This window comes from Strigops habroptila, chromosome 1 (assembly GCF_004027225.2).
Source record: "Strigops habroptila isolate Jane chromosome 1, bStrHab1.2.pri, whole genome shotgun sequence".
Taxonomy (NCBI): domain Eukaryota; kingdom Metazoa; phylum Chordata; class Aves; order Psittaciformes; family Psittacidae; genus Strigops; species Strigops habroptila.
The window spans coordinates 5752337-5766269 of NC_044277.2; the positions used below are offsets into that span (position 1 = coordinate 5752337).

A 13933-nucleotide genomic window follows, 5' to 3' on the forward strand; every position below is an offset into this window, starting at 1 on the left:
TATAGCAGCCAGAACTCTTACATGTCCTTAAAAACTGAATCAGGTGTAGATATCCATGAATAATGGCTGATACGAACTGATGTAGCCACGTGATACATATTTACATCGAGAAACAACCTTAGATTGAAAGTTTTGGCAGAATGAATGGCACTGCCCTGTGGCTTTTAGTTCTGGCACATTATGCTTTTTAAATGTTTTTTGGTGCTCTCCACCTTGGAAACTTCTGTCCTTTCAAGGAGACCAGGTCTCCTGCATATGATGTAATTTGGGATGCCAGGATGGGTATCAGGTGCCTGTGGATGGTGATCCCAGTCTGAAAGCTGTAGCACAAACTCAGTGGCATTACCTTTGCGCTGAGTAAATGTGTTTTTCTCTGTAGTTCATTAGTTCAATTCACCTACACAGAATCATAGAATCATTTAGGTTGGAAAAGATCTTTAAGATCATCAGGTCCAACCTTCACCCCAGCACAGCCAAAGCTACCACTAAACCATGATACCAAGGGCCTCATCTACATGTTTTTTCAACACTTCCAGGGACAGTGACTCCACCACTTCCCTGGGCAGCCTGTTCCCATGCCTGAGCACCTTCTTCTGATGAAGAAATTGTTCCAATATCCAAACTAAACCTCCCCGGTGCAGCTTGAGGTTGTTTCCTCTTGTCTTATCACTTGTTATTTGGGAGAAAAGACCAACCCCACCTCACTACAACCTCCGTTCAGGTAGTTGTAGAGAGCAATAAGGTCCCCCCTGAGCCTTCTCTTCTCCAGACTAAACCCCAACAGGTCCCTCAGCCGTTCCTCATCACACTTGTGCTCCAGGCCCTTCACCAGCTCCGTTGCCCTTCTCTGGACCTGCTCCACCACCTCAATGTCTCTCTTGTAGTGAGGGGTCCAGAACTGAACACAGGATTTAAGGTGCAGCCCCACCAGTGCCCAGTACAGGGGGAGGATCACTGCCCTGGCCCTGCTCGCCACACTATTGCTGATACAGGCCAGGATGCTCTTGGCCTTCTTGGCTGCCTGGGCACGAGCTGGCTCATGTTCAGCACCCCCAGGTCCTTTTCCTCCAAGCAGCTTTCCAGCCAGTCTTCCCTAATCCTGGAACATTGCATGGAGTTGTTGTGGCCCAAGTGCGTCCTTTTTAAGAACAACTATGGTTGCTTGCATCACCATTTAGACGAAGTCATTTGGCTCATTGTATTCACCACAACTAGCTTGATTTCTTTCTTGAAATCTTGATGTAGTTTACATACTGCACATGTTATTACAGGGTCTAAGAGTGGGGTTTATCTCACCAAACGTCAGTTGTTTATGAGGCAGTCATTCTGGTCTCTCTTTATAGTCCACAATAAGAAATAAGCACTCTGAGGGTGAAACTCATCTGACCTATTTGATATCACTACTTCAGAAACAGATGACTCACACCCTGGAAATGTCAATTCCTCTCCAGTGAATATAAAGGCAGCCTACATAGTTAACTGGGATGTAGACATTTGCTCAGATTAATCCAGAATAAGAGCCCTAGCTGCACATCAGGACTCTGGCAGGCTCAATGCTAAGCAAACTCCAAACAAGATGTTTCACTTTTAATGGGTCCATGCTATAAAACAGGAGACATACAGATACAGTCAGAAGGGAACACTATGACTATAATAGTCAGCAGTGAGAAGCGATGATCTCAGCCTAAACCAACTTAAATTCTGTCAGGCTTTTGAGAAAGAATTTGGATAACAGCAAAATTGTGTTGCGCATGGGTATGGAAGAACACATCCCAAATGAATGGACTGCACCCAGCAGAGGGAAATGCAGTTTCGGGCTGAAGTCTTGTCATTTTTGGTGCTGGAAGCTTTATGTTATAGAACAGTGAGAAGTGCGAACTAAACATCCAATCTGTAATAAAAGATTAGGATGAGCTATAAAGGATGTTGGTAGTGTAGGGAGATTCACAATTACACAGTTCAAAATGAACAGCAATATGGTTAAAGCTAGAGAGAAAGATATTTTATCATTTAAGATGTAAGCTGATGAGAAGCTAGATAAGAGTATTTTATATGTGCATGGATGGAAAAATTGTAATGTTGAGAAGTTATGCTGGAAAGAGATCTGTAAGACAGCAGAGGACGGACTGAGTGAATGATAATACTCAAACCACTGGACTGAATGCCAAGAAAGGGACAAAAATTACTCTAACAATACTGCTCTGATTATTTTTCTTCTCAATTTTTCTTCTTTCAGTTTTGCTCGCCCAGGGAAGGGCTCGTGGCTTGGTAAAGGCAACCTGGAGGCAGGACCAGACCAGTCCAGTATGTCATTAGAAAATCTAGTGTTTGGAGCTGGCTACTGCAAACCCACTTCTTCAGAGGTAAGGAGGATTCCTGTCTTACTTCCATTTGGTCACATTGTCCACATTGTCTGTGAAGAACACGCCCTGGTTCACATTACTAGGAGAGAGATTTCTGCATGAACCAGCTGGCAATTGGATATACAGTTCCTGGGTTCAGCCCCCACCTTTATGAACCATTTCAGAAAAGACAAGATGTATGGATATAACCCTGATTGCGAGTGACACTTTTACAGCAGGATTTACCTGGCCAGGTATCTGCTGTAAGGTGAAATTAATTATTCAGTAAAAGGTCCTTGCTGTCAGGTCTTATGTTCGATGGCCAGAGTACTGAAGTCATTCTTAAGGATGTTGTGAAGTTTGTGTCTGGAGTATTGAGTACTGTGTGCATTGGTGATGGGGTGTTACACACATTGCCTTTTTTAAGGCAGGTTCTACAGTTAGTGTATGCCTTTGGTCTTACTGCAGGTGAAGCAGAGAACTTGTGCAGTTTTTAGTACGAAGTTGTTTGTTTGGAAAATAATGATTAATTGGGGGTTTGTGGATTTTTGGAGGGTTTGGGTAGTGTTTTGTTTGGCTGGCTGGGGTTTTTTAAGTGCTAGTTTTGAAGTGTTTCTTTTGCCAGAAATGTTTCCTCAGATCTAGAAATTCAACCCAGAATACTGGAATCATTAACTTGTTTGGAAACCCTGATTCGAGGGTTCTGATTAGCATGCTGCCCTCAGCTTCCCTCAACCTTTCCTGTCAAAGCTGTTCTGTTCTGTATAAATGTTAAAAATACCCTAGCCTACAGCAGCTGGTGTAGAAGAACTACCAGAGAATTAACTCAGGCTGAGAGAATATTTGGCCTGAGGCTGCTATGTGAGCCATTGGGTCATTGTATGCTTCTGGCAAACAAACTGACCTCAGCGTCTGCCTCTCTGGCAGACAGTCACATCATATAAATTTAAATAACTGATTCGAGTGTTTGTAAACTAGTCTCTTTACACCCCTGTACGTCACACAAGAGAGAGGCATCTTTGGAGAGTGGTTCTTAGCTTTCATTATCCTCTGCACAAATCTCTATTGTAGGAAGATAAATGGAAAGGCTAATTCTCCACTCCCATTTTTCCTTTTACCCTCCATGGAAAAATCTTGGTCTGCTGTTGATTAGGAAATGTTATTTCCTTCTCAAGCATTTTTGTTAACTGGAAAATAAAGAAAACTCTATATTCTACCTTTCTCTTTCTATGATTAGTCAATATAGGCTTGATCATAGGGCTTGGGGATTTTTTGTTGGTTTTTTTTAATGACAGCATAATTGTTGTGGCTTGACCTTGTCTGGATGCCAGGTGCCCACCAAGATGCTCTATCATTCACTTCCCCAGCAGGACAGGGGCAGAGAAAATATGATGATAAAAACTCGTGTGTCAAGATAATGACAGTTAAATAAAGCAAAAACAAAGGCCAACAAAAGCAAAGGAAAACAAAAGGTTTGTTCTCTGCTTCCCATCAGAAGGCGGTGTCCAGCCACTTGCCAGGAAGCAGGGTTCAGTGCTCTTAGTGGTTACTCCAGAAGACAAGCGTCATAGTAATGAATGCCCCTCCTCCTCCTCCTTTCTCTTAGCTTCTATTGCGCAGCAGACGCCATGTGGCATGAAATATCCTGTTGGCCAGTTTGAGTCAGCTGTCCTGACTATGTCCCCTCCCATGATCTTGTCCACTCCCAGCCAACTGGTGAAGGGGGAATGCTGGAAATCCAGTCTTGATGCTGTGCAAGCACTGCTTGGCAGTAGCCAAACCACTGGCGTATTATCAACACCTTTCTAGCTACCAATACAAAGCACAGCACTATAAGGACTGCTATGGGGAAAATCAACTTCATCTCAGCCAGACCCAATACAATCAATATTACAGAAGCTGCATGGAGACCTCATAGCAGCCTACAAGGATGCCAGAGAGGGACTCTTCATCAGGGACTGTAGCGATAGGACAAGGGGCAATGGGTTTAAACTGAAACAGGGGAGATTTAGGTTGGATATTAGGAAGAAGTTCTTTACTGTGAGGGTGGTGAGACACTGGAACAGGTTGCCCAAAGAAGTGATAAATGCTCCATCACTGGCAGTGTTCAAGTCCAGGTTGGACAGAGCCTTGGGTGACATAGTCTAGTGTGAAGCATCCCTGCCCATGGCAAGGGGTTAGAACTAGATGATCTTAAGGTCCTTTCCAACGCAAACCATTCTATGATTCTATGATCCTAGCAGGTGACTTACTAAATACCCAGATGAAAGTCCTCTATCATAAGCTGACTTTAGCACTCTGCTACCCTGCAGATCATCAGAACATCACCCCCCAAACAATTATAAATAAAATGCTATACACTCCACCTCCACATGGTCAGATGTGCATTTGCTTAGCTTCAGGGGCCTCTATAAGTCATGACGTCTGGTTTTGATCTGAGAATTTTAATTTAATAGACTGTGATGGGTTTTTTGCATTTGCTGTCCATGAAGTATGTTAATGAGTAAAGACTATGGCTCTTGTCTTAACATAAAAAATAAAAATTCAGAGCTAGAAAAGAAACTGCTCTTGGGGTAAACCTGGCTCCAAGTGAGTCCAAGTGAATAGTGGTTTATGTGGAGTTTTTATCAAGCCATGAGGGATTGAAGGAAGAATAATAATATTACTTTTTACAATGCTGCAATGCTTTACCCTGAGTCAAGCTTACTTCCCTTTACAAACTTACAGATTCTGTTCCAAGTTGTTTGAATGTGTTTGTAAAATATAACTTCATAGACATGTCCAGGTTTGGGGAATTTTGCAATCAACATCAGTGGGCATGAGAATGGGTCCTACCCATTTTATTAGATGAAAACTGCAGAACTCTCTACTCACTTTATATATATATTGCATTGGGCCTTGCCTACCGCATCTCAAAATTAATAACTGTTGAATCCCTTACCTCAAGATATACCACACTTTTTGTTTGTTTGTTTATTTGTAAGCTACTCTAATTTGATGCAACTGGCTAAATCTAGGCAAGAACAATTAATATATCTTGTCTTCCAAGGCAGACAAAGCATCACTGGGCAGCAGGACATGGGAAAATTAATTTTAAAGAGACTTGGGTTAGTTCCCTTTTATGTCATAAAATACTGTGAAACACTTGATGTTGGTCTATCCCATTGGGTTTTTTTCATCTCTGCAAAGCTAAGTTTGGATCCTTCTACTTTTCATGTACATTTCTGTATTTTCTTTCATCTGAGAAGTCTCCAGGCTTAAGCTTTTCAGACACAGGGCAGGTGTCTTCTGTCTGATGTCTTTTCTAGGGAACTGAATCTGATTATTCAGTTCTCTGTAAGGCTGCAAACAGTTAAGACGTTCTTTATTTGAGGTTTACCTATTGAGAGTAAAACAAAAATAGCTTTTCTTTTTCCCCATTATCACTGCCAGATTATTTCCAGAATACTTCCATTTGAGCAGAGGCCTCCAATTCGTAACAACTCTAAATCATTCCTATTGCGTCCTCTTCTTCAAGTCTAGGAGATGCCTGGGTTAAAACCCCAGTGAATTAGTTCTTTACTTTGAGGCTCTTACTAACTGCAATTTATTCAATTTTTTCAGTTTCCCAGAAATGGCATAATTTCTACAAAGCCAAGAAGCAGACTGGCTCACAAAAGTAAACTTTGCCCTCGCTAGTGTCATCATACTCAGTAGGTGGACTAGTAGCATGGTGTGTTGGGTTTATGTGGCAAGGTTTTGGTAGCAGGGGTGTCTTCTGTGAGAAGACACCAGAAGCTGCCCTCACGTTAGAAAGAGCCAGTTCCAGCTGGCTTCATAATGGACCCATCACTGTCCAAGGCTGAGCCTATCAGCAACGTTGGTAACACCTCTGTGATAACACACTTAGGAAAGGGTAAAAACCACTGTGCAGCAGCTGTGAGAAAGAAGAGTGAGAAAATGTAAGAGAAACAACCCTGCAGACACTAACGTCAGTGCAGAAGGAAGGAGAGGAGGTGCTTCAGTTGCTAGAGCAGAGATTCCCCTGCAGCCTGTGGTGAAGACCGTGGTGACACAGGTTCTCCCGCTGCAGTCCATGGAGGACCCCATGCCAGCTGAGGTGGTTGTGCCCTGAAGGAAGAGGTTTCAGATTTGCTCTAATTTCTCATTCTACTCAGTTTAATTAGTAATAAATTAAATTAATTTCCCCACATAGAGTCTGTTTTGGCCGTGCCAGTAATTGGTAAGTGATCTCCCTGTCCTTATCTTGACCTATGAGGTTTTTGTTTTATTTTTCTCCCTCTGTCCTGTAGAGGAAGGGAAGTGATTGAGTGGCTTGGTGGGAACCTGGCAGCCAGACAAGGTCAACCCCCCACACATGGTTCAGACAGTATTTGAACACATAGCTTCAGTACAGTAGTGGCTGGATTTACAGTAGCACTAAGCCCTCAGGAAAACCAGAATTGTGCTGAAATCTGATGTTAATAGTAGTAAATCATGTTTTCCAGCCATCTGTTGAATACAAAGTAGAGGATTCTCGATATATCATCTCTAGGTCGTGCATCTCATTTTACCTCTTTCTTCCTCATAAACATGGTCCATCAGAGAGCAAATTTTCTTTTTAGTCCCATACGATTGACTGCAGCATTTCTCATCTAGTTCGTGTAGTTCATTTGCTGTTTCCTTACTGAAAATGCAGGTGACTGCCTTCATTTCTAAAGAAAGCCTTTATCAGTCATCAGCTCATCCTGCCGCTTCCTGAGCTAATCTGCTGTGTGTTTGGGCTGCCGAGGTGCCACTGCTTAATGATAGATCCTGAAGGCTCCTTGTTCTACACTTCTGACTTCTTAGTGCAGAGACTAATTAAATGCCAGGGGCTTTGGACTGTACATGTGCATTTTCCCTAGCTCTCTCCAAGCGACTTCTGAACACCTCTGGCAGCTTCCGCATCGCTTGGTTTAGCAGAATAGTTGTAATAATTAATCCTATTTAAGCCTCAGTGATAGTTTTTTTGTTATGTCTTTCGCTCTCTTCCCTGTCATCTACCCAGCAAACAGGGATCTTCCCCTTCTCCATTCCTCCTTCCCTCCTTTTCTACTAATTTCTCTCTATCTATACTATGCTTCTCCTTTCAAGTGCAATTGAAAAAACAGTTATTCCTTACTGAAATAAGAATTTTTTGTTGTCAGATAAACATGAAGGAAGATGCTTTTGGAGTTGAAAACCCATTAGAGAACAGTCTACAGAACAAGAAAATGTACTAGTACTTTCTCATGCTCTCTTCAGCCCGTAACCTACTCTCACAGACAATATGTATCACACTAGATTAACAATACGTTCAAATTAGGATCATATCTACTACAGACTCATGAGCTCTGTGTGACTGACTTCCCTCAGAGGCAACCCCGTAGGGTCTACTAAGTTGTTTTCCCTGTGAGAAAATTCAAGGGGTGCTTTTGGAGGTTACGAGGTCTGGATCTGAACATCACACTGACTCATTGTTTCAGGTTATCTCAGCAGCCATAAGAGCCGGACACTGAAGAATATCTGCAGATCCTACATCTACAATAAAATAAAATGTTCCTTGCAGAACTAAAAGTTGACAGGTCACTTATACTTCAAGAGATTTATGTGTTACCCTGTACCATACACCTCTTCTGTATCCATTGTTGTCAGGCTGGTTTAATGTCTTTGTAATATTGTGCATCACATGCCTGCTGTGTTATAATCAAGTTGAGTCAATGACATACTGGGGTTTATTAATAAGCTATACACACAGTAATCTTATTTTCATTTGGATAGCAGTTGCACTGCAGATAAATTGACTTCTAAGTAATGAGATTGATTAATCATATGACTTTCTATTACTAAGGCACTGGTGTTTCATAAGAAGTGTTCTTCTTCTGCTTCAATGTAGCATTGATGTAGCTATCCCAAAAGACATAAAGTGTATGCCTGGCATCATGCGAGAACTAGGAGTGTCATTCAGATAAAATTACATTGAGGCTAAGAGTTCTTTCCCAGAGTTTATTAGTTTGATAATATTTTCATCTTTTCAGCAACACATTAAAAACCAAGGCTGTTTCAGCCTAACAACAAAATGTAATTCAAACCCACATTTTTGTGTCACATAGGAGTCATTTGTGGTTTATTCTTCTTTTCTGCTGTATAGTTATGGCTCTTTGTCCACAATACTTCACTTTTTCAGCTCTTGAAGAAGGAAGATTGTGCATCAGAGAATAGCCCATGTAGGATCCATTGTGGGAATTTTAGCATGAAATCCCAGTTTAAGTTGGAAGAAGATGAATACATAGCTGTGAAATTCATTTTTCTTCAGACATAGGAACCTTAATGCAGAGATTAATAACATCCTTTTATTCTTTTATTTATAGGTACAGCAGCCATCTTCCTAACTTAAATCCATCGTTACTTCTGCAAAAGAACTGAAACTTTGCAAAAGACTAAAACTCCACTGTTTCCTTTTAAAGGAAGGGCAATGTGTATTTTCCTATTTATTTTTTTTCTATCTTTGAAGCTAGCAGAAGTTCCCTATCTCCTACTAGGAAAAAAGGGACCTGGTGTGTCCACAGGGCTATGAAGTTGCCAAGTGGTTTATGTTTTTTTCTTCTTAACCGTGTACCAAGACAGATGTTTCACAAACAATGTCTGAGTTTTTACAAACTTTAGGCATAATGAAGATTCTGATTTTACTGATTCAGAAGTTCAGTGTGTAAGATAGCTGTTATGTATTACTTAGGAACAGGACTCTTTCACTGTCTTGCTTTAGCAAACAGTGATTAGTTGTGGTTGGACTCCAGCAGATGTCCAACACATAATTATGGTGAAATAGTAAGAGAGATGATATATTGTTCTTTACAAGGTATAACGACAAGTATCTTTAATCAGTGTTCAGGGCGCCATTTGTGATAATTACTGACAAAGTCTTTAATCTTCAGTTGCCTGAAGATAAATGGTTGATCTTCAGAAAGAACTAAATGATTTCCTAGCAGTAGCAGAAAACATGGTAACTAATAATGTGAGAATAACTAGTTTCTTTAATCACCATCATTTTTCTTTCCTGAGGTTCTTACTTTCTGATCTGGCATATGCTGATTACAGCAAGGCAATGCTCTGCATTACAAGAGAGTTCAAAACTGAGATTAATTTGGGATTAGGCCTAAAACATGATGTTGAAAAAGCTTTGCAATCTTTTCACTATGGGTGTTCAATGAAAATGCCATGAAATAATCTGGAAATTCTTGTGACACACCATGCAGGATGTTGATGGAGTTTCCTTCAGGAGGAAATCCACAGGATTTGCTCATATTGAATTGATAATTGATTCCTTTTGAAAATCAATAGAATTTGAATAGGAAGTTCCACTTTTCATACCTACTTTTTTTGCTATTTCCCTGCAATGCTCAGGTATTGGAAAGAATCAGACTGCTGCATTCTCTTTGCAATCTTCCTGTTTCTCTGCACACCACTGTGAAAAAGTCAATCAAACCTGGTCTTGTTTAGCTGAAAAGAAGTTTTTTGTGGCTAATTTAAAGTAGTTGTGAGAGGAGTGGTAAAAGGTAGAATGAGCACGGAGAACTTATTTCTCTTCCATGGCTACTATTACAGTTATATACTGAAGAACTTATTTGGGCTCCCACCACCATAATTTCTCATTTTGGGACTGAAATCCACTGTTGTACAGTCATTCATTCGACCAACATCTTTTCATTTAAAGTTTTCTCTTTCTACAGATTTCAGCGCTGATTTTTGAGGAAGTTTATAGGAGGGGGAATGGAACAGATGTTTCTTTCTTTCTTTCCTGAAATGGAGTGCATGAGCAGCAGGAAAAGCCTTTATACTCTGCACTTTAGGAAGTGGACTTGGCTGCTCTCTACCTTTTGATAGAGTGCTCTATGATACAGTTTTTCTTTCTTCTCAGTATTTCTTTTTTCCAGTGGTACTTTGTTGAAAAAATATCTTTATATGCCCTGAAGAACACTAGGCAATAACTCCCACTGACTGATGATGAGAGAGTTCTTGAAAGGAGACCTAATCAACTCTCATAGCTTCCAAGTTGACAGCCTTTCCAACAGGAGCACAGATGCCAGCAGCACAGCCAAGATCCATCATCTGGAAGCTAACCCTTTGCTATTGGCAGGTGTCCCAGACAACAGCTCGGGGACTGGGGAATCAGAAAAGAGATTCCCTGTTTTTCCAACCAGTTTGTCTTGTTTTGTGGAAACACATGTTCAAGTGATAGCAAGAGCCTGTATCTCTGTTCAAAGTCATCACACTGGTCATAACGACCCAAGAATCAGTTTCTCAGCTAGTATGAATTACGAGTTTTGGAGCAGTGCTTGAGAGGAACACTTCCTCCCAAGGAAGCATAGTCCCTCTGACATCAGTTTGTGCACAAATGACTGCATCTGCTTCAATGATCTCATGAGTTCTCTGAGGATCAGACAAGCTTCAGTAGTCTGACAAACAGGAAAAAATGGGCTAAGAGAATAGAGATGGGTCAGTGTGCTATGATTCTCAAAAGTATTGCCAGACAGAGGAGAATAACATTAAAGTTTAGCCAATATACATAAAGCATTTTTTGAAGCTTCATGGCAAGATAAGAACAATTTTAGAAGATCTTCTGTAGAAGAAAAATTTCTCTTGAAGTCTGGTTTTACAGTAGTATTTACCTCTGCCATTCCCAGCTGCATAGTATGGTATTTGAATATTGTCTGGTGTATTGATGCCATCCATGCACTCAGTCACTATATTATCCAAGGATAGCTGAGTGTGTCATGAAGTGTGAAGAAGCTGTAGTATCATTCATCTGTAGCCTCTGGTTTCTGGTAAGACAGGTAAGGCCAACAGCTTATTGCACTTGCTTTCCTGCTTGTGATGTTTGTAGAATTAGAGAATGGTTTAGGTTAGAAAGGACCTGTAAGAATCATCTAGTTCCAACTCACCTGCAATGAGCAGGGGCATCTTCAACTAGATCAGGTTGCTCAAAGCCCTGTCCAGCATGGCCTAGAATGTTTCCAGGGGCGGGGCATCTACAACCTCTGTTCCAGTGTTTCAGCACCCTGATAGTGAAGAGTTTCTCCCTTATCTTCCTTAGTCCAAATCTCCCCTCTTTCGGTTTAAAGCCATTACCCTTTCTCCTATCGCTACAGGCCCTATTAAGGAGTCTGTCCCCATCTTTCTTATAAGCCCCCTTTTTAGTATTGAAAGGCTGCAATAAGGTCTTCCAAGATGTTCCCAAACTCTTTCCATAAAGCCATAAAGTCAGTTGCAGTCTGCTCTTTGATGACCCAACCCAAATGCCATTGTCATCTCACAGGTTTTTGTTAGGTCTTGAAGCAACCTTCACCACCTCTTTTGGAATTAGGTCTACCTGGCACTGGTCAACAGAGTTGGCTGATGAGAAGCAAGGGTAAATGCTTCAGCAGGGCAGAGTGGGGCACCTCCGGAGCAATGTGAAGTTATGTTCCAGGGTAACACACGGTTTCTGCTCTATGTATCGTGTTTCTTTTGTAAACAAACACCAGAGCTGTCAGTCAAACCCTCTTTCTCCTCTACTGAACTCATTAGAAGTATTTTATTTAAAACCATAAAATGATGGCCTGCAGATGGTAAGCTCCTCAAGGCTCATGGAATTTGATTGTCTTTGAGTGTAAATTACTTGAGGGCTGGTATATGTACTATGCATAATACAGGAGGTATCTACTGGGCTAGGAAAATGAACCTTGAAAATGCAATACTTATGCAAATTTATACAGCTCCAGCTATTCAAAAGTTCCCCATTTTGTTGCAGTAAATTACAGCAAATTAATATAGTTGTCTTAAAGTAACATACCCAGGAAAGTTTCTGATTAGCCATTACTTCTGTTTCAGTGTTAAAAATAGAAATTGTGGATTTCTGAAGTGATGAAAAAGACTGTACATTGGTTTATAATTGCCTTTGCAATTTGATGTATGTTTGCATGCATGTCAAAGAGCTATAAATGATTCATTGCCTGAGAGTGTCATAAGTGAAGACTTCAGGAAGGCAGCATAATGACAGCATTAAACATTGAGCTGTTTCCTGGCAGCAGAAGGCATAGAAATCACATCCCCCCACATCCAAGACAAGACCAGCATTATTGCACCTAGGCCAAAGCAGAGCATTTCATGTGCAGACTGATTGTTGGCAAGAAGGAGGGTGCCTGTAACCAAGGCTAGAAATGATTGTTTTGGGGTGTGATTGGTTGAAATAAAGTCATGCTACAGAAAAAAAACCACCAGGTTTTGAAACATTTCTAAGAGAAAAATGCAATGGATCTTGTTTGGTCACTTTAGAAACTTGAATTATCTGAGTGGTGGAACTCTTGGAGCCACAGGATAAATACACAGCAAAATAACTGGGAAAGGAATGGAAATTAATTTGCCTTATTTGATTTTAAAACAAACCTTCAAGTAGGATCTTGCAAGAGATCTTCTGTTAATTATTTTTCACAATACAATAACGGACAAAATTCAGGTAACCTGAAAAATAACATCTTTAGAACCAATAAAAGGATTATTTTTTCTCCATTTCTATGGACCATAAGGTAACTGATGTAATACATTGCCGGAAGGTGCTTCTGTGAACTTTGTTGGATTTGCCAGAACTGTGCAAAATGACAGCATGGATAATTGCTACAGTCCTTGTTCAGAAAGGATGGGAACTGCAAGGGCTGTGGTATAAATCAACATTTAGTCAATCTTGCCTTAAGGCATGCAATTTCTGATGCTGTTGGGGCTTAGGTTTGGATTTTCTTTTCTTTGTTTACCTCTGTCTCCTTAGTGAGTATTTGATACTTAACTATGATCAGTGGCAAAACAAGACTTGTTGAGCTTCTGCTCTGATCCGGTTTGACAGAGCCTATACAAATCAGTGTATTTTGCTCACATTTTGGGGGAAAAGTGAGAAGTCAATTGTGAACCAAGTAAAAAGAGAGGTACATACAAGAACATTTGGAAATAATAATTAAAAATAATAGTGCTATCAATAGAGACATGATTTCTTCCCACCTGCTTATGACTCATAGGAACCTACTTGGTAACACTGTGGCTGTGTAACAGACTGAAAGAAACAATAAAATAAAAAAATCTGCCTTAGTAACGAAATGTCAAACTGCTTAAAAAATGAACCCGTAAAGGCTGAAGCAATTTGTCACTGCCAAAAGACAGCTAAATATTTCCTCTTTAGCTATTGTTTGACAATGTTACTAATGTTTAAATTTAACAAGCTGAGGAAGACATCGGAAATAATGTTATGATTGTTCTAATTTTTATCTTCATTTGTAAAGACAAAACTAATAAACCAGCATGCAGCAACTGCTCTGATTATAGAGATCTCCACACTGAATTCTGGGCCAAGCTCTCAAATAAATAGATTTGGGTGGGCATGTTGGTGCCATATCTCTTCTTTCCTATGAGACTCTGTGTGATCAAGAACTAAAATGACCCACTGGGAAGCTATATTCAGATAATACCTATTTTTAAAGTCATTTCAGAAGCCAAGCCAGTGGGAGTAGAATGACAGGATTCAAAGCAATCTTGGCCACATGCAGAAGTAGTCTGAAAATCAAAAG

At 40.5% G+C, this 13933-nt stretch overlaps 1 protein-coding gene across 4 annotated transcripts in view; it reads left to right on the forward strand.

Moving 5' to 3' along the window:
* Window positions 1-13933, forward strand: part of FAM135B (family with sequence similarity 135 member B) — a 205928-nt gene that overhangs the window by 138947 nt on the left and 53048 nt on the right. For all 4 annotated transcript variants that reach the window (XM_030502179.1, XM_030502196.1, XM_030502206.1 and 1 more), the window contains exon 7: window positions 2237-2363. In XM_030502179.1, coding sequence (XP_030358039.1) covers window positions 2237-2363 — 127 coding nt within the window. The remainder of the gene's footprint in view (window positions 1-2236; window positions 2364-13933) is intronic.